This window comes from Vitis riparia, chromosome 17, assembly GCF_004353265.1.
Source record: "Vitis riparia cultivar Riparia Gloire de Montpellier isolate 1030 chromosome 17, EGFV_Vit.rip_1.0, whole genome shotgun sequence".
NCBI classification, from domain to species: Eukaryota; Viridiplantae; Streptophyta; class Magnoliopsida; order Vitales; family Vitaceae; genus Vitis; species Vitis riparia.
This window is the reverse complement of record NC_048447.1, coordinates 18282754-18308779: the sequence shown is the minus strand read 5'-3', so window position 1 is coordinate 18308779 and position 26026 is coordinate 18282754. Positions and strand designations below refer to the sequence as shown.

General features: G+C 39.5%; 1 protein-coding gene across 1 annotated transcript; it reads left to right on the top strand.

Annotated features, from left to right (window-relative positions):
- LOC117904578 (snRNA-activating protein complex subunit 4) lies at positions 1-26026 on the top strand. Its single transcript, XM_034817256.1, is given in 11 exon segments — positions 1-424; positions 2518-2966; positions 4045-4244; positions 18073-18212; positions 18215-18242; positions 19177-19491; positions 23010-23168; positions 23245-23394; positions 23532-23732; positions 23819-23860; positions 24082-26026. Coding segments are annotated over 11 exon segments (3204 nt in total). The 5' UTR covers positions 1-72; the 3' UTR covers positions 25250-26026.

Here is a 26026-nt window from a genome sequence, read left to right as displayed (position 1 = left end):
AGAAAAAAAAAACTGCAGTTTCTGTCTAAACCCTCTCTCTGCTAAACCCTAGATTGATTCATCTCAGTTCTCATGGCTTCTCAGAGTGGAGAAAGTGATGACGACAATGATTCCGCCCTCGATGAAGATTTGGAAGCCCTAAGAAGGGCTTGTATTCTAACCGGCTCAAACCTTAATCATCGCGCCACTTCCTCCGGCGTCGCTGCCACCTCCGGCGCCGCCTCCGATGCCGACTCTGAAGGTATTGACGATCTCGAGTTGGTTCGAAACATTCAGAAGCGGTTCTCAATTCCGTCCGAGGATGTGCCAGCCCCTCTCTCATTGAAGCCGCTCAGCTTTCTGCCTCCTGCGGTCTCGGACGAGGACGAGGACGACTTCGAGATCCTCCGTGCAATCCAGAAACGGTTCTCAGCGTACCATGAGGGTGAGTACTTGACGGCATTGTTCCGTCTTTGTTTATTTGTTTGATTTGAGTTGAGCAATGCTATAGTGATCCTTGTTTTGGTGTTGCTGGAATGGACTGAGCAAGGCTATTAATCCCATATGGTTCTGTATCTTGGTTTTGATGGATTGAATTGAGAAATGGTATTTATCCTTGGTTTTGTTCGGTTAAATCGAGGAATGCTATTCGTCATGAATAGGTTCTTTGAAGAGATACATGGGAAAAAATGCCCTGGATTTTTCTGTTTATCAGTAGGCCCCTGTGTATTGAAAAAGCCATGCAGTGGGGATACGTATGCAAGAATAGCAATTTTCAGTGAATCTCATTTGATTGTGCAGTTCATGTATTTCATATTCTTTATTTTAGTGTGTTAATTGTTAGCTGCCTTGATATACATTTTTGGTCACTCTAGATTTTAAACTTTTAGGTTAATTGCTATAATGCTAATATTTGGTGTGATTATATTTATACTTGTTAAAAACTTTTGATACAACAATATGATTTTTTTTTGATAGGTAAATAAGATTAGTATTAAGAAAAGAAAGTATACATGTTGTATGCAAAGAAAACCAAAGAATACTAAAGACAAAAAAGGCGCGAAGACACAAAAACCTGCTACCGTGCCCTAACAATATGATACAATAATATGATACATTTTTTATGAAAATCAATATGCATCGCAGTCCATATCTTATCTTAAGCATATCTTACAATATATATGTGATACGTGATACGATACGTGACACAATGATATAATGATACACACATCTTCAATTGTTTTTCATAATTTTTAATAAAAATCAAATTCAATTTTTTTTGGTAAAAGAAATATCATATTGATTGTTTAAGTTGTACAAAAAGGTTAGAAATTGATGGAGAGAGAGTTAATATAATTCCACATAAAAGGTTCATTCGTGTTGTTGAAAGCCATTATGGAAATTAAGTAAATTTATCATTACAAAATGATTAGAGAATTTTTATTTGAATGGTTTAAACATTGACATTGAAAATGATGGGATTAATGAATGGAAACTTTTATTTAATATATTAGTTTATGTATTTTTATTCTATTTTTTCGGAGAAGGAATGATGATGGACATGAAAAGCTGAAACTTTGGAGATAACATATGGAGGCATATATATATCAACAACACGTATAAATACATATGCCTAGGTAGGATTTAGAATTAAAACTTAAATCTAAAAGTTTAAAAAGTTTATTTTTGTGGATTTTGTGATGAACCTATTATATTAAACTTATATTTTGTTAAATTGAACTTTTTGGAACTCTAGTATTCAATGTTTTTATATGGTATGATATAGTTTGATACTTTAAATGCTATTATCTTTCATGAAATTGATTATATATTACTCTAGACTTCATGCTTACGATATATATGCACATGTATATATATTTTTTCTATTTATTTTTTATTATATAAAAAGGCTTAAAGACGCGATACCATAAGATGTCTGATATGGAAAAATAGAAAAAATGATACACGATATGTTTTACAAGTTAACAATTATGATTATATTTATTATAATTGTTAGTTGGCTGAACATACATTGTTGGTCTATCATTTTCATAAACTGGTGGCTTAACATGGTATTGTCTTTTTGAACCATTTTATGTGTTTATTCCTTTTTTTTAAAACCAAGTGCTAGAAGAGGTCCCATATGAGGTGGGATCTCAAGCTATATAAGCTCCTTTCATTAATTAATATATATATTATCATTACTTATCAAAAAAATACGAGGCAGGATCTTAAATGGCTTGATATACATTTGTGATCAATTATCTAAGAGTTTAAATTTTTAGGTGGATTGGTCACTGGTGATTTACTTAGTATAAGAGTCTTTCTCACCCTTTATGGTTGATTATCCCCATTTATTGAACTTAGGAGGAGTTCGGATGTATGCTGGTCCATTATCTAACAGTTTCATCTTTTGGGCTAACTAGTAGTAGTTTAACATTTTTTCTGATAAGTACTGCTAGTAGTTTAACATAAAAGAAGATGATAGAAATTCTTTACCAATTGAAGATATAACTTGTTCTCAATGTTGTAATGCAGATACTCCGAAAAGTGGTGTGGATAACAATCTACAGAAAAAAGAAAAGGTCCTTGATTCTGGCAAGCAGCAGGTGGATTCTGAAGATGCTAGTAACTCCACTCTGAATTTGGAATCCTTTGGTAGTAAGGTTCCTGAGAACCATAGCTCTAGACTAGGTGCTAGCAATTTTCCCCCTTTGCTGTCCAAGCAAACTAGCTTTCCAAAGTTGGGGCACATGTTTGTTGATGCTCTTAAGAAGAACAGATCTTGTCAGAGATTTCTCCGAAGCAAGCTGATTGAGCTTGAAGCCAGGCTTGAGGAGAACAAGAAGTTGAAGGAACGTGTTAAAATCCTTAAGGATTTTCAAGTTTCTTGTAGAAGAAGAATGGGACGGGCTTTGTCCCAGAAGAAGGATGCACGTGTCCAATTAATTTCTCTTCCGAAGTTAAAGGCTTCTAAGAACTCCAAGGTCATTCCCTAAATCATTTTTTACTTTTTCTTTCTGAATTGTTATTTCACTCAGGTTTTGTTACATCACATTTTAAAAGTCTGGTGGTTACAGCTTCATGGTCTACTTTTGCGTCTAAATCTTTTTAATGATTGTTATTATGAGTAGATAATTGATTTATACTATGAATTTGACGATTCTTTTTGGAAATGAATCCATATGACATGAGCAAGAACGTGAAATGCTTCTATCTGGAATGCTAAATTTAGAGATTTTGAAAATATATTTCTTATTTCTTTACTTCTATATCTTATATGCATGACAAAATATGAACAATGATGGATTGGATACTTGTTACAAGCTCCCGGAACTAACAGTTTTGTGATTGCATAAAGTCAATATTGTATGTCATTGATGGAATTTTGGCATCTGATATTTCATATCTAGGAATTGGAAAATTATTCACTAATGTGCCTCATGCAAGTCTCTGTAAAAAGTCAGTCATCTGCCTGTTCGTTGTCACACCTGTTTGGCTTAGATTCTCTATTGGATCTGTGATTCATTTGTAATTTGCAGTTCTATTCGAAAGGTTGTTTAACTTGCCCTGGTAGAGCTCAGGGATTAAAGGGTCAGGCAATGTGGAAGGTTACTCTTTTGTCATTCTTTGTGCTATTTAGGGGGAGAAAAATAGGAGAATTTTCTTAAGCAAGTAAAAGTTTGAGGAAGTTGATAATAGCATTGATAGCTTAGTTGTTTCCTAGCTTCATTACATGGTGCTCTTTAACATTCATGTTAGATTATCTTAAAATTGAAATTGATAGCTTAGTTGTCATTCTGGTTGAGTTCTGTTTTAGTTGCTTAAATATGCTTGTCACTTATCACATGTTCATATGTAAGGCTGGCTCTTGATTTTGAGGCGTATTAAGTATAGCTTTGGGTATACGCTACTTTATTCTTCTTTTCTCTTTTTGGTATTCTCTGGTGTACAGTGAAAATAATCCATGCTGTTAGGTTGCATCCCTTCTTTGGTGTCCTTTATGTATTTCTTATTTCTCTCTTACTATCCATATAGTGTGTACTTTACCTTTAGCTTTTGCAGGTCAATGATAAAAAAGTCTCAGCTATTTACTATGGCCCTGCAGAGAATGCACATGTTGCTAACTATAGGATGGCATTAACAGAATTTCCACTCTCATTCACTCGGGCAAAGTGGTCAAAGTTAGAAATGCAAAATCTTGTGAAGGGAATAAAACAGCAGTTTCAAGAAATGCTGCTTCAGAAATCAGTGGATATGTTCAGGTATGGTCTGCGACTCTGCAATATTTTACCATGATTTGTGATCTTTTGAACTTCACACTTGAAAGTGACGTATTACAAGATGCACTCTTCATACCCTTAGTCTTCCCTTATATCTTGTATGCTTGAATGATATGTGAATCCAAATGGTGGCTATCATTTCTACCTATGTGGTTTTCTCTAAAAATTACTAGAACTTTAAATATTATGTTTAATTTAAAAACTCAATAGGAGGCTAGGGAGGGTGGTTTTTGGTCGGGTTTTTGGGTGAGAGGGAGGGGGTGGAGGTGTCTCATTTGTTGTTTGTTGATGACACCCTTGTCTTTTGCGAAGCCTCTCAAAGTCAAATGTTACATTTAAATTGATTGCTTATGTTGTTTGAAAGTTAACTTGAAGAAAAGTGAATTGATCTCAATAAGGGGGTGTGGCTACTGTGGAAGAATTGGCTTTTGGGTTGGGATGCAAGGTGGAGGAGCTCCCCTCCCAACCAACTATTCGGGGCTTCCCTTAGGGGCTTCATTTTAGTTTGGGCCTGTGTGGAAGAAAGACTTCGCATAGGACTTTCATTGTGGAAAAGGCAATACATTTTGAAAGGGAGGTAGTTGACCTTGATCCGCAGTGTGTTATCCGGTTTGCCTATTTATTATGTGTCTCTGTTTAGCATGTCTAGAAAGGTTAGATTGAGACTGGTGAAAATTTAGAGGGAATTCTTTTGGTGTGAAGGGGCCTTTGAGAAAAAGATACATTTAGTAAAATGTACTAATGTTTGTAGGGGGAAAGAAAGGAGGGCTTAAGGATTAGAAGAATTTCAATGCTTAATAGGGCTTTATTAGGGAAATGGTGTTGAGATACGCCTTGGAAGAAGAAACCTTTTAGAAAAAGGTCATTAAGGAAGTATGGTGAATAGGAAAGAGGGATGGTGTTCGCACAAAGTGAGGGAAAATATGGGGTGGGGGTTTGAAAAAACATTAGTATGTGATGAGACTTAGTTTGTAGTGGTGTGGCCTTTGAGGTGGGAAATGAGAGGAGGGTGAAGTTTTGGAAAGATAGGTGGTATGGGGATGAAGCCTTATGTATGACTTTTCTTTCTTTATTTGCTTTAGCTTCCTCAAAGAAGGCTTGGGTGGCAATGTGGGAGGATCAGGTTGAGGAGGGCCATTGGGATCCCTGTTTTGATGGACACCTGAATGATTAAAAGCTAGATGATGTGGAGGGTTTTTTTTTCCGAGATTTCAAGAGAGGCTGTTGAGGAGGGAAGAGAAGGATAAGTGGTATGGATGGATTTTAGGAATGAGATCTTCTCCATTAAATCATTGCGTTCCGTATTTGAATCGAGGCATGCAATTCCTTATCTAGGGCCATCATTTGGAATTCATGGGTCCCTTCAAAAGCAGCTTTTTTGCTTGGGAAGCTAGTGAGGGCAAAGTATTGATTGGGAATCTATTGTAGAAGAGAGGATGGTCGTTGATGAATAGATGTGTCCTTTGTAAAAGGGAAGAGGAATCAATAGATCGGATTCTCCTCCACTGCATTGAAGCAAGGGCTCTTATGGCAAATCATATTCTCTTTGTTTGGCATTGTATGGATTTGTTGTTCTATGGTCAAGGAAACTTTACTAAGTTAGCATGGCTCTTTTATGGCTAGAAAATAGAAGGTGGCATGGAGGAAAGCTCCCCTAAGCATTTTTTAGATGATTTGGAAGGAAAGGAATCAAAAGGTGTTTGAAAGTAAAGAGCAAGCAATTTAAGTGCTTAAACACACTTTTTTGTGCAATCTTAGGTCATGGGTTAGTTTGTACATAGGAGAAGCCTCAATGCTTTTAATGATTTTATAGATTAGATGAGAAGGAGTAGTGTTTTTTGGTTTCTCTAACTTTTCGGGCATTGCCTATTAGCATCTTTTGTATACTTTCAGTGTACTTTGGTGTATAGTGTCCTTTTCTTTTATTTATAATAATTTTTCTTTCTTTCTTATCAATATATATATATATATATATATATATATATATATATATTATGTTTAATTTAAATTTATTTTCTATTGTTTGCAAGTCATTGTGTTTCCTATTTCACATTTAAAAGTTTTACTATTGTGTAAAGGGGTTTTGAATTGTTGGTTTACAATGTAATTCTTCGTGATTTCTTTCAACATAAGAATGTATTATGTGAAGTTTTTCCTATGAAAGTCTTACCCATATTTTCATGATTTTATTTAGTTCTTAGGTTTACCAAAGCCTTTAAGTAAGAATAATTGCTGTAAAATGGTATTGATGCTAAATAATATTAAGCTTTTTGTATACCTTAAAATCTTCAATGGTGAAACTCGATCATTTTTCTTTCTCAGTGAGATTCTAAGGTTTTCTTTCTTTTATATCATTTATTTTCCTTTTTTTCTTTTTGTTCTTTTTTTACCCTTTTCTTGTTGCTGTAATTTTATTCTTGTTCCTCTCCTTAAATCCTAAAATGATTGAAAGCCCTTAACCCCTCTTATTTAATTATAGACAATCATCCTAAGGTTGTTCTACATCTAAAAGAATGGTTGAATGAAAGGATTTCTAAGCCTATTATTTTGGTGGGAGGGTTGTACAGGCCCTTGGAAAAGGTTATTGCAAGCTAGCTTAGATAGTTACTGCCAAGGTGGTTTCAGAGTCTCAAAATGCTTTCGTCGAGGGTCGGCAGATATTAGATGCATCGATAAGGCTTTAAGGGGCTTAGGTATCAGAGGTGTCAAAGTTCTCAGTAAGTCCTTTCTGGGTTTTGGAGATTTGCTGCTGAATGGGATAATCTTTGGCGAAAAAGCACTATAAGAAAGTATGTGGATTTAGATATGGGTTGGTGCTCTAAAGCAAGAATTTGAAAATCAAGCATGTGGAAAGCTATTTGGAAGGAGCTGGGAGGATTTCTCTTCGAGGACAACCATTTAAGTTGGATGTGGCCATTAGACTAAATTCTGGATTGACGTTTGGTGCAAGGAAGGTCCTCCAAAAGATCATTTCTTGATTTTATTTAACATAGCCATCCATAAAGATGCTTGTGTGGTGGACTGCAGGGAGGGGGGATGTTGAGCAGGGAATGTTGGAATCCTGGATTCAGAAGAAGCTTTGGTTGGGAGTTGAAGATTGTTGAATCCTTTCAGATTTTAAATCCTTCAACTTTTGGCAATTGATCAAATGAGTTAGTTTGGAAGGTGGTGTTGCCAGCATACTGAGGCATCATAGGAACATATTCTTATTCATTGGGAGTGGGCATCGGCATCCGATGTTGCTCAGACAGGAATAAACCAAGACACTTTTTTTAACCCAGCATAATGTTGAAGTTTTAATCTTATACTATTTTTAAGAAGATTTTTTGTTTTTTTTTAATAGATAAACAAAGCATATATTAAAAGCGTTTGGAAAAGGCGCACAAAGCACATATGGAGTGTTGAATATAATGTATTTATAGTGTATAACCTTTCCTTGTTAATATAGGACACATGTATGGTAGTTAGGACTCCTAGCCTTGTATATATATATATATTTCTCAATTGTAAGTAGATATTACATGAATGAGAATTAAGGTATTTCTTCTTTCTCTCTCTCTCAACATGGTATCAGAGCCAAGGGAGAAAACCTAATTCTTTCCAGTTTCCCGTGTCATCAACTCCGGGAAACCTTCCGGTGACCGTGTTTCATTCCGGTCATCTTCCCCATCTCCCAATACTTTCCGGTTAGTCGGATCGTCGTTAGAAAACACTCACCGCCGGCAAACTTTTCCGGTGAACTTTCCGGCGATGTCTTTTTCCGACACCGACCATACCAGAAGGAGCGCCTGGAGGAGATCTCCAACTTTTGTTAAGGCACCGGAACCAAAAGATCATCCACGCGCCGGCCACGCGCCATTTTCCGTCCTGCGACTGCATCTCATGCGCCAGCGCGTGAGGGCTTTCCCGGCCACGCGCCTCCTCCTCCAGCCTCGCCTGACGCCGACTAGCCTTCCTTCATCCCTGGTTCTGCCATCCGAGCCCTGCACGTACCTCTTTTGGGGTTTTTTGCCTTCGCTGACCTTCCAAACAGTTTTTCTGGCGAGCTTCGGCTACTTTTTCTCCATCCTAATCCCTGCACGTGCCTAAGGAAGTGTTCTTCTACCTTTCCGATGGTGCCACGCCGTGATCTGAAGCCGTCTCCCTTTCCAGTGGTGCCACGCAGCGATCTACAGCCGTATTAGGGCTCTCTTCGATCCAAATATACATCATTCTCCAAATAAGTAGATATGACTACTAAAAATTCCATTTTTTCCGCTGTTATATCTGGATCTCCTATGATTACTTCGGAGAAATTGGTTGGCAGTGACAATTATCTTTCCTGGCCTGCTTCTGTTGAACTTTGGTTTATGGGTCAAGGATATGAGGATCACTTGATTACACAGGAGACAGATATCCCTGAGGTTGACCGCGTACAGTGGAGGAAGATAGATGCACAGTTATGTAGTGTATTATGGCAATTGGTTGATCCCAAGATTCTTCTTCATCTTCGGACCTACAAAACTTGTTTTAAATTTTGGATTCAGGCCAAAGGATTATATACGAATGATATCCAGCGTCTTTATAAGGTGGCTTCTGCTATTGTCCATATCAGCCAACAGGACTTGGATCTATCTACTTATATTGGCCAGATTGCCTCTCTTAAGGAGGAGTTCTTGACTGTGATGCCTCTTACTCCTGATGTTGGGGCTCAACAAACACAGCTTGACAAGTTCTTCATGGTTCTCACTCTTATTGGCCTCCGTCCGGATCTTGAGTCTGTCTGCGATCAGATTCTTGGTAGTTCATCAGTTCCGTCCTTGGATGATGTGTTTGCTCGCCTCCTCCGTATCTCCTCCACTCAGACTTTGCCATTTGATAGCACTTCAGATTCTTCTGTGTTAGTTTCTCAAACTAGCTCTCGAGGAGGCCGCAGTGGTACCCGAGGTAGAGGTCAACGTCCTCATTGCACCTATTGCAATAAACTTGGCCACACTCGCGATCGTTGCTATCAGTTACATGGACGACCTCCTCGCACTGCCCATGTGGCCCAGTCCTCTGATTCTCCGCTGCCTCAGCCTCCGAGCTCTTCCGCATCTCAGGCTTCTGTTGCCTCTGTTGCCCAGCCTGGCAATGCCTCTACCTGCCTTACCCACACATCTTCTCTTGGACCCTGGATTCTAGATTCTGGGGCTTCTGATCACTTATCTGGTAATAAGGATCTTTTCTCCTCTATTACTACTACCTCTGCTTTACCTACTGTTACCTTAGCTAATGGTTCTCAAACTGTGGCTAAAGGTATTGGTTTGGCCCTTCCTCTGCCTTCTCTACCTCTCACTTCAGTCCTTTATACTCCTGAATGTCCTTTTAATCTTATTTCCATCAGCAAAATCACTCGTACTCTTAATTGCTCTATTACCTTTTCTGATAAATTTGTGACCTTGCAGGACCGGAGTATGGGGAAGATGATTGGCATAGGACGTGAGTCTCAAGGCCTCTATCACCTCACCTCAGATTCATCTCCTGCAGTTTGCATTTCCACTGATGCTCCTCTCCTCATTCACAATCGTCTGGGCCACCCTAGTCTCTCCAAGTTCCAGAAGATGGTCCCTCGTTTTTCCACTTTGTCGTCCCTTTCGTGTGAGTCATGTCAGCTTGGGAAACATACTCGTGTCTCGTTCCCAAAGCGTTTGAATAATCGGGCAAAGTCTCCTTTTGAGCTTGCCCACACTGATGTTTGGGGTCCTTGTCGGACTGCGTCTACTTTAGGATTTCAGTATTTTGTCACTTTCATTGATGACTATTCTCGATGTACTTGGTTATTTTTGATGAAAAATCGAGCTGAGTTATTCTCTATTTTCCAGAAATTTTATGCTGAAATCCAAACCCAGTTTAATATTTCTATTCGTGTGTTACGCAGTGACAATGCCAAGGAATATTTTTCAGCCCCATTTACTTCGTTTATGTCTCATAATGGGATTCTTCATCAGTCTTCTTGTGCTCATACTCCTCAACAAAATGGGGTAGCTGAACGCAAGAATCGACATCTTGTTGAGACAGCTCGTACTCTCCTCCTCCATAGTAATGTTCCTTTTCGTTTTTGGGGGGACGCTGTTCTTACCGCTTGTTATTTGATTAATCGTATGCTCTCCTCTGTCTTGCATGATCAGATTCCTCACTCCCTTCTCTTCCCTGACCAACCATTTTATTTCCTTCCTCCTCGTGTCTTTGGTTGTACTTGCTTTGTTCATATTCTCACTCCTGGACAGGACAAGCTTTCCGCCAAAACCATGAAGTGCCTCTTCTTGGGATACTCCAGACTTCAGAAGGGTTATCGTTGTTATTCCCTTGAGACTCATCGATACTTTATCTCCGCTGATGTCACCTTCTTTGAGGACTCACCATTCTTTTCCACCACTTCTGAGTTTCTTCCTGTTTCTGAAGTCTTGCCTATTCCCATTGTCTCCCCACCTGATGGTATGCCTCCTCGACCACTTCAGGTTTATCATCGTCGCCCTCGTGTCGTTGCTCCTCTCCCTTTTGCTGAAGCACTTGCTGACTCACTTCCTATCCCTTCGGCTTCACCTGCCCCGGCTCTGCCTTCTCTTAATGACTTACCCATTGCTGTTCGGAAAGGTACTCGCTCTACTCGTAATCCTCATCCTATTTACAATTTTTTGAGTTATCATCGATTATCTTCACCCTATTCTGCTTTTGTTTCTGCTATATCCTCTGTTTCTCTTCCAAAGAGTCTCCATGAAGCTCTTTCCCATCTAGGCTGGCGATAGGCAATGGTGGATGAAATGGCTGCTCTGCACTCTAATGGCACTTGGGATCTTGTTGTTTTACCCTCTAGTAAATCTACCGTTGACTGTCGTTGGGTCTACGCAGTTAAGGTTGGTCCTGATGGTCAGGTTGATCGCCTTAAGGCCCGCTTAGTTGCTAAAGGCTATACTCAGGTTTATGGTTCTGATTATGGTGACACATTCTCTCCTGTTGCCAAGATTGCTTCTGTCCGTCTGCTTCTCTCCATGGTTGCCATGTGTTCTTGGCCTCTTTATCAATTGGATATTAAAAATGCCTTCCTTCATGTATCTCAACTGTAAGATACTCCGTTCTGATAAATGGCTCTCCTTCCGGATTCTTCCAAAGTTCAAGGGGTTTGAGGCAAGGTGACCCTCTATCCCCTTATTTGTTCGTGATAGCTATGGAGGTGTTTAGTTGCTTAATGAGAAGGGCCATCAGTGGGGGCTTTTTATCTGGGTGGAGGGCTAGAGGTAGGGGTGGAGAAGGGATGTTGATATCTCATCTGCTCTTTGCGGACGACACCTTGGTGTTCTGTGAGGAGTCCCAGGATCAGTTGACGCATCTAAGTTGGCTTCTCATGTGGTTTGAGGCGTGCTCAGGTTTGAAAGTCAACTTGGAGAAGAGTGAGCTTATACCGGTGGGGAGGGTGAATGATATAGAGGATTTGGCTCTGGAGTTGGGTTGCAAGGTGGGCGGTCTGCCTTCCAGTTATTTGGGTTTGCCTTTGGGGGCACCTTTCAAATCAGAGGTGGTATGGGATTGTGTTGAAGAGAGGTTTAGGAAAAGGTTGGCTATGTGGAAGAGACAGTATATTTCCAAGGGGGGAAGACTCACCCTTATTCGGAGCACTCTTTCCAGTTTGCCGGTTTACTTCATGTCTCTTTTCCTGTTGCCCAGAAAAGTAAGGATGCGGTTGGAGAAGATTCAGAGGGACTTTCTGTGGGGGGGAGGCGCTCTTGATCAGAGGCCTCATCTAGTTAGGTGGAATCTGGTTTGTTTGGAAAGGAACAAAGGTGGTTTGGGGATAAGAAACTTAGCGTTGATGAATAAAGCTCTCTTGGGTAAGTGGAATTGGCGTTTTGCCATTGAAAGAGAGGCGTTGTGGAAGGAAGTGATCAGTCACAAATATGGTGTAGAGGAGGGGGGGTGGTGCACTCGGGCCGAAAGAGGGAGGCATGGTGTAGGGCTTTGGAAAGCTATCAGAAAGGAGTGGATGGGTATGTATAGCAGTTCAGCCTTCCGAGTGGGCAATGGTCGGAGGGTGAGATTCTGGAAGGATAAGTGGTGTGGAGATGAGCCTCTCTACGAATCCTTCCCCTCTCTTTTTGCCATTTCTCAGGCGAAAGACGCGTGGGTATCGGAAGTGTGGAACCAAGATGGAGTAGGGGATGGGTGGACCCCTTTGTTCTCAAGGGCGCTGAATGATTGGGAAATTGAGATGATGGAACAGTTTATGCTTAAAATCCAAGCTTTTAGGGTGCAAAGGGAGAATGAGGATAAGATGGTTTGGACAGCATCTAAAAGTGGTGTCTTCTCAGTCAAGTCGCTCTACTCTATTTTGGAGCCTGGCGGTTCAGCTATGTTCCCGTATGTTGGTATCTGGAGAGCAAGTGTGCCGCCAAAGGTAGCCTTTTTCTCATGGGAAGCATCTTGGGGCAAAATCTTAACTCTAGACCAACTTCAGAGGAGGGGTTTTTCTTTGGCAAATAGGTGCTTCCTTTGTCTTGCTGAAGAAGAAACAGTGGATCATCTTTTACTCCATTGTGTTATGACGAGGACATTGTGGAATCTTCTTTTTTCTCTCTTTGGGGTGGAGTGGGTTCTCTCTGGTACAGTTAAGGAAACTCTCCTGGGGTGGCATGGAGCTTTTGTGGGGAAAATCCGTAAAAAGGCGTGGCAAATGGCCCCCTTATGTATATTTTGGACAGTTTGGAAGGAAAGGAATTCGTTGGCTTTTGGGAATGAGGTGTTGTCAATCCAAAGGTTGAAACATTCTTTTGTAAGTAATCTGTGGTCATGGGCGAGAATGTTTATAGTTTTGAGCCCGCGGTCTTTGGTTAGCTTTATTGAGTGGCTAGGTTTTTGTTATAGGTAGGGGTTCGGGCTCGCTTCCTTGGGTTTGAGTCGAGGGGCTGCTTTAGTATACTCTTTGTATACCTAGAGGACACTAGTTTGGTGTTTCCTCTTTCATTTTAATATACTTCTCTTTACTTATCAAAAAAAAAAAAAAATGCCTTCCTTCATGGTGATCTTGCCGAGGAAGTTTATATGGAGCAACCTCCTGGTTTTGTTGCTCAGGGGGAGTCTGGTTTAGTATGCAGGTTACGTCGTTCTCTATATGGCTTGAAACAATCTCCTCGAGCATGGTTTGGTCGTTTTAGTTCTGTTGTTCAAGAGTTTGGCATGCTTTGCAGTACAACAGACCATTCAGTTTTCTATCATCATAACTCTTTGGGGCAGTGTATTTATCTGGTTGTTTATGTGGACGACATCGTCATTACAGGCAGTGATCAGGATGGTATTCAGAAACTAAAGCAACATTTTTTTACCCACTTTCAGACCAAAGACTTGGGGAAACTCAAGTATTTCTTGGGAATTGAGATAGCTCAATCCAGTTCTGTTGTGGTCCTTTCCCAAAGGAAGTATGCTTTAGACATCCTGGAAGAAACCGGTATGTTAGACTGTAAACCGGTAGACACACCTATGGATCCGAATGTCAAACTTGTACCAGGACAGGGGAGCCTTTAGGAGACCCGAGAGATATCGACGGCTCGTAGGTAAATTGAACTATCTCACCATTACTCGTCCAGACATTTCTTTTCCTGTGAGTGTTGTTAGTCAATTCCTACAGTCACCATGTGATAGCCATTGGGATGCCGTAATCCGCATTCTTCGATATATCAAAAATTACACCAGGCCAAGGTGTGTTGTACGAGAACAGAGGTCATACTCAGGTTGTTGGTTACACAGATGCAGATTGGGCTGGCTCACCCACAGATAGACGTTCCACTTCAGGGTATTGTGTTTTTATTGGAGGTAATCTAATATCTTGGAAGAGTAAGAAACAAGATGTAGTGCCAGATCTAGCGCTGAAGCCGAGTATCGAGCTATGGCTTTGGCAACATGTGAATTCATATGGTTGAGACATCTTCTTCGAGAGTTGAGATTTGGAAAGGATGAACAGATGAAACTCATCTGTGATAACCAGGCCGCATTACATATTGCATCCAATCCAGTCTTTCATGAAAGGACCAAACATATTGAAGTTGACTGTCATTTCATTAGAGAGAAGATCGCATCAGGATGTGTTGCTACAAGTTTTGTTAATTCAAATGATCAACTAGTTGACATCTTCACTAAATCTCTCAGAGGTCCTAGGATTAAATATATTTGTAACAAACTTAGTGCATATGACGTATATGCTCCAGCTTGAGGGGGAGTGTTGAATATAATGTATTTATAGTGTATAACATTTCCTTGTTAATATAGGACACATGTATGGTAGTTAGGACTCCTAGCCTTGTATATATATATATTTCTCAATTGTAAGTAGATATTACATGAATGAGAATTAAGGTCTTTCTTCTTTCTCTCTCTCTCTACACGGAGTATACAAGTAGTTTCTAAATACAAGCAAAAGGGATAAGATACAACAGACCATAACCTGAAACAAAACAATTCACCCTAAAGGCCTAGAAAGACAGAGACCTCAGACCTATTGAAACCTTGGGTTAAAACAAACTAAATCTACCCGCTACTGCCACTTCCACACTTCTTGCACTTCTTAAGACCATCACCTTCTGACTCCAACTCCTCTCCTCTTCTAAAACCCTCCTATATCTTGAGGAAAGACGAACACCTAGCCTCTAAGCCTACCAACAACAACCCAAAAATCACGAAAAACACAATCAACAAGGTCACTTACAAACCATCTCCCACCCACTATTTCAACTCCTCTTTTTCTTAATTGATCTGCAGTAATTGACTGAACATTCTAAATTTTGAAGCTCCCTAGGCTCTTGTCTGCCATCAGACCTTTACTAAGGCTCCCAAAACCCGAAGCCCCCTCCTCACTACACACTTCTAGGTTTTCACTCTTGGCATCTTTAGGGTGATTATTCAAGGAATCCCCAACCAAACCCTCCTTAGAAATCAAACGCAACAACCCGTAACCATCACCCTTGCACACTATTGAAGATTTTGCATCCAACTCCCTCCATGGGACCAAGCTTTTGTTCCTCCCGAAGATGAACCCATGTCTTTGGACATAGATGAAGCTAATGAAGAAGACCCTTCCCTCTTAAAACAATTTGGAGATGAAAACTTACCTGAAAAACCTTCTGCCTCAAACAAAAAAGTGGTGTCAATAGAAGGCACTTTCTCCTCTGGGTGCAGTGAAGACTGAACTAGAAGAAACAAGGCATCATCATCACCAACAAACCTCAGGCCATTGACATTAGCTAGAGATGGCACCAAATTTTGAACCCTATCCTTTAGAGGTTCCAATTTGAGCACCTTTGAGACAAACTTCCCTCTCACGGGACGACACCAAATATTGAACCCTATCCTCTGAAGGTTCTGGTTTGCGCACTTTTGATACAAACTTCCCTCTTATGGAATGCCTGAACTTCTAGCAAGAACCCTTCCCACAACCCTTGACTTGATCTCCTTTGGAGGGTGAGAAGCTCAAAAAGCCTTGAGGCCCCTTAGTACCAGCTAAGGTTCTAGTACTAGTAGATAAGTAGCAACAAGGATGGTTCAAGGATGTTGTTGTTCAGTCGAAAGAGGGGGTACCTGGTGGGGCTTTGAGAGAAGGAAATTGACCACTTAAGATGTTGTTCAAGGATGGTTCTCTGCTGGAGTTTCCATAGAACGTTGTGGAAGGCTCTTTCTGCAAAGATGTTGTTGTTAGATTTAAGGAGTCAAAGTCTTCCAAGTTGAAGTTAGGTTGTTGTTTGATGGGGGAGGTGCATCCATTGGATGGCCTCTTGAATAAACTGGCCCATTTCAGTGGCTATGTGGGGATGCCAATAGAGGGTTTTAAAAAGGAGATTATCTCTCTTTTGAGGAAGATTGGTACAAGGAGAGGACATTGTGTCAAGGCTTGGGGGGGAAGAGGAAGTTAATCACATCTTCTTGCTTTGAGAGGGAGATCCAAAAGTTGGAGTGCTTGATTAATTGCCATAGGTCTCCTATGATAGTTAAGGGTAGGGGGAGGAGCAATGGGGATCAAGCTCTTGTTCAGTGAGGAGTTCAAGTTGAGTCGTTTCTTGGGGTGGTAAGTAGTGGGGGCTTGAGAGTTTGCTAGGTAAAAACTTGTGTTTTTGGGGTGTTAAGTGGTGTGCTTGGTTGGTTTTCTCATGTTGTTCTCTTTGTTTTCATTTTGCCTTTAGGCGCTTTTTGTATACTACGTGTTGACATTGTTGCACCCTTTTGTAGGACTTTTAATATATTCTTGTATTTTACCAATAAAAAAATAAATAAAAAAGTAGCTACAATTCAAAGTTTCATTTCGGTACTAAAAGTAGGTTGATAACCCACAGCGGAAGGCATTCTGCCCAATAAGGCAGATACTTCGGATCCTGCTTGGACGAAACGGAAGATATTGTCGATAAATAGAAGTACGTCTTGTTCATTAACATCTCGGAAATATTCCGCCATAGTTAGGGCAGTCAAACCAACTCTCATATGAGCTCCCGGCGGTTCATTCATCTGACCGTAGACTAGAGCCACTTTTGATTCTGAAATATTTTTTTCATTAATCACTCCAGATTCTTTCATTTCCATGTAAAGATCATTTCCTTCACGAGTACGTTCACCTACTCCGCCAAATACAGATACACCCCCATGAGCTTTGGCAATGTTGTTGATCAATTCCATAATGAGTACTGTTTTACCCACTCCAGCTCCCCCGAATAGTCCAATTTTTCCTCCACGGCGATAAGGAGCTAAAAGATCCACTACTTTAATTCCTGTTTCAAAAATGGATAATTTTGTATCTAACTGTATAAAGGCGGGCGCAGATCTATGAATAGGAGACTAGTTCCAGTGGAAGTGAATTATGCAGTTGTTTAGATGGAATGGTCTAGGTAGTTGATTTTCATTAAGCCTAGATCTCTTTATGCACATATGCTGTATTTATTTACTTAATTTTTTTTGGTTGGTTATATCTAGACTTGTTGATTGTCCTGTGTCATCTGTTTCACCTTATATTCAGTTGTGGACTGCTTTTTTTTTTTTGGATCTTGTTTCTAGTATTTCTTCATCTCTTTTAGATGATTTCTTTTTTTGATAGGTTAAATAGAAGTGTATATATGTAAAAAAAAAAAAAAAAGCACCAACAGAGCACTTTTTCAATTCCTTTTTATCTCACAAAAGTGGAAAATGCTGAAAGAACTCTGCATTACACTTCAGCTCGTGGTGGACAAAATGTTTTATAGCCATCTCCTGCCTTGTAGAACTGTGTTATAACACAGGTTCAACTTTTCATGGAAAATTGCTGAACTCAATGCCTAGAGCTCATTAGTCAAACCAGAGGATGGTATTTGCGAATATTTGACCTACCAAACATTGACATTAGTGGACCCAAATGTTGCCATGTGGCAAATATGTCATGCATTGAGGCTAGAAAATTTGGCTAATGAACTTTTTAAGTGTATTGTTTTATGTTGTTATCAAATAATAGATGCTTTTTGGTTCTTATAAGTCAGAGAGTTGGGCTTTAACACATGCCTCTGAGGAGCCATTTAAAAGGAGGAAAAATCCAATTGCAGACCAATGATCAATTCCTAAATATTCAGGAGAAGTGGTGCTTAGTATGTTCTAAGACAATTTAAGTTGATCTTTTGTGATGATATGTGATAAGTCTGAATCTCATTGACCACTTGTTTGAGGCCTGAATCTTGAAATATATATATTTTTCACTTTCTTTTTGGGAGCAATGCTGTATTATCCAAGTGTTTATTTGCTTTTTCTGGATGATATTGTTTCTCAAGCATATTCCTGATCCCATTTCATTTGGCAGTGGCTCTGAAAGATCTTTTGAAGATCCAAATGATTTTGATAACATTATGGGATCGATCACTGATCTTGAAATCCCCCCAGAAAACATTCGATTATTTTTGCCTAAAGTGAATTGGGAGCAGTTAGCATCTATGTATGTCACCGTCGATCTGCTGCAGAATGTGAAGCAAGGTAAACCTTTCACTTTCTCAAATTATTTCTTTTTATATAGTATGGATTTCACATCTTTAGTTAGTATGTGGCATATGTCAACATCAGTTTCAACCATGAAAAACTTTCCTATCTTGTTTGCTTTTAGATCGTGCACAAGAAGACTTTTGCAGTTCATTTCATTCATTTTAGTTCTGTATTGTTGCTTGAAATCTTATGATGCGTTGAGGTTGATTTCATGTCATACTATTTGCATTCATGCCCCATACTTTTTTCAATCAAATCTTGAAGACAACCCTCTGTTCTTCTTTGTTGCAAAATGATATGATGGATGTTAAATTGATGAATAAGCAAGGAAAAACCAAGAAAAAAAGGACTGTGGAGTAGGATGTCTGTACCTATCAAGTATTGGTGTTTTAAGAATGTCCTACTCATGGTTGACATGTGCAACTCTGTTTGACACTCAATGCTTTACCTTTTGTTTTTATATTTGTGAGAAATATGTAGTACATTTGCATTGGTGAATGAACTAGAAATATCTCTGTTCTACTTTTTCAGGTTTCAATGCCCAATGCTGCTTGCATAGTGTTTATATGGTGATCTTTATTTTGACTGCCCAATGGAAACTGTGTGTATCCTTAAAGATCTCCATTTTGTGAAACACACATTTTGACACCTTATAATTGTTGAATAAGGTGCAAGGTTGACTCATTTTGACGTAGAACTCACACATCTTGTGCTTTACTCAAAACTGTGGTGGTGAATATTTCTTTGGGGAATGTTTCTTATCAAAGAAGAAAAGAGAGAAGACTTTTTTTTTTTTTTAATGTGACAAATCATTGCAGTTGTCTGTGATGTTCTGATTTTCTTATGTTCCTTGGGCACCAATCACCATATAGTGATGGACTAATTTCTTTATACCCTTTTGTTAAATATATTTGGTTTGCTCCTGCAGGTGGTTGAACTGTGAAGACCCCTTAATCAATCACGATCCATGGAATGTTACGGAGGATAAGAAACTCTTATTTATTTTGCAGCAAAGGGGGCTCAATAGCTGGATTGATATTGCAGTATCACTAAGGACAAACAGGACACCATTTCAGTGCTTGGCACGTTATCAACGGAGTCTTAATGCTTGCATACTGAAAAGGGAATGGACTGTTGATGAGGATGCTCAACTTCGTACTGCTGTAGAAGATTTTGGCGAGGGTAATTGGCAGCTTATAGCTTCTGTTTTGCAAGGACGGGCAGGCACCCAATGCTCTAACAGGTCAGTTGGTAACCTAAAAGATTATTTGAGCTTATATCTATTTTTGACTGAAGACATCTAATTAATGAATCAAGCAGCAGATGCTGCCTCACTTTTTCCTGTTGATGGGAGGACCATGAAATTTTTGCAGAGAAACTCTGAGTCAATACAAATATGTGTATTAATAATCCGGTAATGTCATTTATTTAAGAAGCATTTATGATTGGACCATAGTTTTGAAAGGTGAAAGGTGCACCTAAAGCACCTAGCCTTTTGGAGCTTGGGTGCAAAGTGCACATCTGAGTGAAATGATGCACTACCTGACACATTAAATTTTATATAATTTAACATGTATCTGTAGAGAAAAATAATATAGCAAATTTGGAAATGCAGTTCACTAAGGCAATTATAGATTTAACATGCTGACACTACTTATTATCACGAAAAATAGGTGATGATTTTCCCCTCATAATGTACCTATAAGAAGATATATTGCCACAGACATGATTTTCATTAATACAATGGTAACCATTATTATTTTTTTCATAAAGAATATCCAATAAATTTAGTGAGCAGTTTTACTAATGTATTTCGGAAAAAAATATTTCGCATAACAAAAAGAAGAAGAAGAAGAAGAAAACCTGAAAAAAAGTGAGATTCATAAAATTTTCAGACTTTGTATTTAGTAAGAAACTTTAGATTTCCTTTCTATTTGCATATCAGGGGGAAAAACAAACAAACAAAAAGAGATTAAAATTAGGAATTCTAGATAAAAGGAGCTGTTCGAAGTGCTGGGTGTGCTTTATGATGGAGCTGGTTGTCTCAACATGTTGAAGTGAGCCATGGGTGTGCATCAAAGCAGGGATGAGCCAGGAGGTATGTTAGAGTTTACTGTGAGCCTGGATCTATGTTAGCTGTGAGGCACATCAAAACAGGATGAGCCATGAGGGTATATCAAGTGAACCATGAACCATGAGAGTGCATCACCATGTGAGGGTATGTTGAAGTTAGCTGTGAGCCTGGGTCAATATTAGCCTGGTCTATTGAAAGCTATAAGGCTTTTGTGGGAGTTGGTCTTTTCTAGAACTCTCTTTGTAGTGGGCAATTGGAGGGTCAAGTTTTGGAGAGACAAATGATGCAGGGATGAGCCTTTATGTGTTTTCTTTCCCTCCTTGTTCACTTTAGCTAGCTCAAAAGAGGCTTAGGTGGATCCTATCAAAAAAAAAAAGAGGCTTGGGTGGCGGATTTGTGGGTGCACTCTTCTGAGGGAGGTGGATGGAACTCAAGCTTCTCTAGACCTCTCAATGATTGGGAGATTGAGACGGTGGAATGCTTCTTGTCAATGATTCAAGACAAGGTGGTGGTTGAGGAGAGGGAGGATGAGGTATTTTGGGCGGTTACAAAGAGTGGATCCTTTTTGTTAAGTCCCTCCTTTCTATCCTCAAGGAAGTAAGGGTAAGCCCTTTCCCTACTAGTATTGTGTGGAATGCTTGGGTCATTCCTAAGGTTGTTTTTTTGCTTGGGAAGCAACATAGGGGAAAGTTTTGACTTTAGACCAATTGCAAAGGAGAGGGTGGTCTTTAACCAATAGATGCTCCCTTTGTTATGCTCATGAGGAGTCAATTGACCATTTACTCTTGCATTGTGGGAAGGCAAGGCTGTTGTGGGAGCCTTGTTCTCTTTGTTCAGGGTGGGTGTGTTAGGTGATTCAAGCTTTCATTAGAGAGACCCTTTTAGGGTGGCAGGGCTTGTTCATTGGAAGAAAGAGTGGAGTGCAACGCCTTTGTGCTTCTTTTAGACAATTTGGAAGGAGAGAAATAGAAGATCTTTTGAGAATATGGAGCTTTCTGTTCAAAGGCTAAAGTTCTTGTTTTTGTGCAGTTTATTATCTTGGACAAACATGTTTATAGAACATACTTCTATATCCTTAGTTGATTTTATTGATCGGTTGGGGATGGATTGAGGGAGGGAGTATTTTTTGTTTTCCCTTTCCTTTTTGGCGCTATTAGGCGACCGTTGTATACACCGTATGTAATTTGGTGCGCCCCTTTTGGCTTTTTTATACAATTTGCACTTATAAAAAAAAAATTATTAGCTATTAGGGTGCATCGAAATGGAATGAGCCATGAGGGTGTGTCAAATGAACGATGAACTTTGAGAGTGCATTGACATTAGCCATGAGGATGGGTATCCTCCTCCTCCTGGAGAGGGTGGCTCTTTAGAGAAGAGATTGTTCTTTAGAGAGAAAAAGAGAATGATGTAGTTTGTCTCTTTGGGCTTTTCTTAAGGAAAATGATAGTTACCTGTCATTTATGTTTTATTTTGATTCTAGAGAGGCAGCTGTATTTTTGCTTGGAAAATCAGTGTTAATTTATGCCCCTCTTGACAAATAGGAAAAAGAAAAGCACCAGTCATGTGCCTGAGCCCACTCAATAAGGAACTCCTGGTGGCTTTCATTGCACTCGACTGAAGGTGCCTTGCCCTCACAGGCACCTAGCTGGAAAGAACTGATGCTTCACATCCCCTATTGCTGGTTGTTACCAACCACATGCTCAGGAAAGCTTATAAAGTTACAGTACGGTTTAGTTAAACGGTTTATCAGATAAATTCGCTGGAAAACCAAGCATTGCATGAATAGGAAGATCAATGCTTCCTCAGATAGTTACTTCTAAAGGAAATGGATGTGTTCTTTGCATACAGTTCTTGAACATTGTTGATAGTTTCAATGCAACAGTTTTGGAGATAGCATCAGGAGATATAAACACAATTGCATATGTTTCAGTATAAGATTAGGAAATGGTGAAAACTTTTATTTCGTACTGCTGATGCTGCTCCAGTTGCTAGAATGTAGTAGTTTAAGTGGTGAGATAGAACGAGCTATATTTGAGTTAGCTTAATTTCTTATTTTAAGGATAACATAGTACCATCCACTTAATACAGGATTCTTGGAGAGCATGTGGAGAGAGGTGCTTTTGAATACTGAGAAAACAAAAAGTAAAGAAGATATGGAATAGCATATGCATTCTTCTTGGCTTTTATGACTTTTTGAGGTGTTCTAGGGTGATAAGGACAAAAAACCACAGGAACCCAGTAATCTTTCAAAGTCAATAAAGATTTCATCTTGAAATAGGTTTTAGCTGTTTGAATTTTACATTCTATGCTTACCTCCGGGGCCAAGATTCCATGATTCTCTGATCTGAAAGCTTGTAAATCTGAATGTTGTCTTCTAGCTTCAACCCTGGTTGCTAATTGTTATGTTGTAAAGAGGTTTGGTTTTTGGTTGCTTAGTGAGCCTAATGGAACTTCTTGTTCTTATATGCAAGAAGTTCATTATCATTCTGGGGGGTCTATCTTTATTTTCATTAGATGGAAATAATTTGCATGAGATGCTTTGTTAGATATTTGTGAAACATGCTTTTGCATTGTTTGTGCATTTGCTTATCAAAAAAAAAAAAAAAATTGTTTATGCAAAACATATTACTTGTTTCTCTTATTGCTGTGATATCAGTTAAATGACAGGTGTTATCTGTAAAATGTAGATGGAAAAAGACTCTTCACCCAGCCAGGCATAGGGTGGGAAGATGGACAGCGGATGAAGACAAGCGCTTGAAGGTAGCCGTGATGCTCTTTGGGCCTAAGACATGGACAAAAATAGCTGAATTTGTGCCCGGTCGAACTCAAGTGCAATGTAGAGAAAGGTATTATCGATTAATCTGAAGTTAAGTTTTAATGCAGTTTATTCAATTAGATATTAACACTTGACTCTGGCTGCAGATGGGTAAACAGTTTAGATCCTTCCTTGAACTGGGGCCAATGGACTGGAGAGGAGGATGCAAAGTTGAAAGCAGCAATAATGGAACATGGTTATTGTTGGTCTAAGGTTGCTGCATGCATTCCTCCACGTACAGATAGTCAATGCCGGAGGTGTGAAAATGTGGATTTTAATAGTAAAATGTCTTAATTTTGTCAAACATGAACTGGATTCACATTATTTTTGTTGCCAAAACTCCTTGGCTTGCTTTCTGAATATTTCCCATTTTTTTTTTTTTTTTAATTTCCAGGAGATGGAAGGTGCTTTTTCCTCATGAAGTGCCTTTACTTCAAGCAGCCAGAAAGATACAAAAGGTTGCTCTGATATCAAACTTTGTTGATCGGGAGTCAGAACGACCTGCTCTTGGTCCTAAAGACTTTCTTCCAATGCCAGAAATGGATTCTGTTTCTGAGCCCCAAAAGGATTCACAAAAAAGGAAGAGAAAATCAAAGTATGTTAAAAAACTTAAGCCTGCAGTGATATTGCTTTACATCATTGACTGTATTTAACCTGGTCTTATGTGTTGGTCTTGCGCAGAGTGCAGCCAGAAACTGAGGGGGAAAACAATGCTGCTTCTCGGTAAGTTGTTTTGGGTCCTGTCCCTGGCTTCCTACTTTAGGTTTTGGTAGACACTGCCTACTGCTTTGTATTATTAGATGCTTGCTTTCACAGAGCTTACTTTTCTTGGTATTAAATTATTGGATAATCTTAATCTTTGTTAATTGCCAATGTCCTATGTGTAAGGTTGTGTTTGCTTTAATTTTTGCCTGCTTTTTTTACTCCTTGTCATGAATTTGCAGGAATGTTCCAAAAAAGAAAAGATCCCAGAAGCCTCGAAAAGGAGCTGAAACCAGTTCCAAGGAAGTCCCAGGAAATAGCAATGCCAATGAAGTTGACAAAGTTGGCGGGGATGATGCGAATTCAAAGAAGAGGAAAAGGGTTAGGAAGCCACAATCGAGGAAGGCTAAATGCACTGAACCAATACAGGATCGTCCATCATCTGATTTGGATTCAGCAATGTTAGTGATAACTAATGGTGAAGAGGTTGGGGAATTTGCAATGCAAGGTTGTCCATCATCTGATATTGGTTCAGCGATGTTGATGATAACTAATGGTGAAGAGGTTGGGGAATTTGGTGGGCATGATATTACTGACAAGGGAGACTCTCTTGTATCACATTCAAAAAGGGTAAGTACTGTATCCCCTGAAAGTTTGGACCCCCGGATAATTGATGTTGATGGTATTGAGACCATTGGTGCAAATGATACTACCTCACGTAGGGAGAAAAGCACTCCCAAGAGGCATCCTAAAATGAACAAATGTGCTGAACAATCAGGGGAACACCAGGACTCTACCTTGAATGTGAATGGTGCAATGTCAAAAAAGATGAGAAGGGCTCCTAAGCGGCCTCTTAAAAGAAAAATGTGTGCTGATCAATCAGAGGAACACCAGGCTTCATCATCTCATGTAGATTCGACATTTGATGGGAATAATGCTACCTCAAATATGAAGAAAAGAACTCCTAAGCTGCATCCCAGAAGGAGAATATATATTGAACAATCAGAAGAACACCAGGCTTCATCCGCTTGTCTGGAATCAATAACCAGTGGTCAAGCAGTTGGTACATCTGGTGGGGGCATTCTTATTGAGGAAAGGGCTCCAAAACCACAAATGCAAATATGTGTGGAACCAACAGAGAATGGGCCTGATACTTCCTTACATGGAGATTCAAGAGCAACTGTCTGCCAGCAAGATAGGCCCAAAAGGTCAAGGTCAAGGTCAAAAAATAAACCTAATTCTGAGCAGAGTTCTGGAGCAATAGATGTGGATCCCATTAGTTCCATTTTACATGATGACACGGATGACATGACGCTTGCTTGCTTTATAAACCGTAGGCTGCCTAAGAGAAGGCTCAAACCCGCCAAAAATGATGATCAAGGATTCAAAGTTGCTTCCCCTCCAGTGTGAAAGGCATCTAAGATGCTTCCAAAACCAGTAGGACAACTTCATGATGGAAATCAAGGACTTCCCCTTCATGCAAGATTCCAAAATGTTTGAAAACTTATTGTCTCCTGATATGCCAACCATCACAGCAAGTAATGGTGAGCCAAGTGGAGTGGATGTGGTTAATATTGGGTCTATTGCCCTCCATGAATCAGTGGAGGAAACAGGTGAAAAAAACTATAGGGTATTCATGAAGTGAAAATTGTTAGATACTAACTGATCCTGGCCTTGGGCTTAACTTAGACCTAAAGGAAGGGGTGGAGAATCAAGGAAGATCTCTTGAACAATTTGAGATGGTCGTCTCGCCTGGGGTTATTCAGCAGCCTGCATGTTGGGAATGTGGACGCAGATATCAAACCCACCCAACAACAATAAACGGAGAGGAAGAGACACATGTTCCCATGTCAATAGATACAAAATTTGGAAGCTGGTGTAAGGCCTACCGAGGTACCAGTTTTCAACCTTAGAGATGAGTACCATCTTTATATTTGATTTCTTCACACAGAGAGATGCGCGTATGCGTTTTTGGTCGCATCTAGTGAGTTTTAAGGATTTATAATTATACCTGTATAGCTGCATATACAACAGGGCATTCTTTTTATAATATGCACAGCTGCATATGGAAACATGGCTTTCTTCTAACTGGATTCTTTTGTCGATTGTTTGTTTGGTGTTCTCGACCTTGAGATTGAGATATCCGAAATTTTGAGAAATGGGAATTTGAGTTGAAGTTCCCAGGTA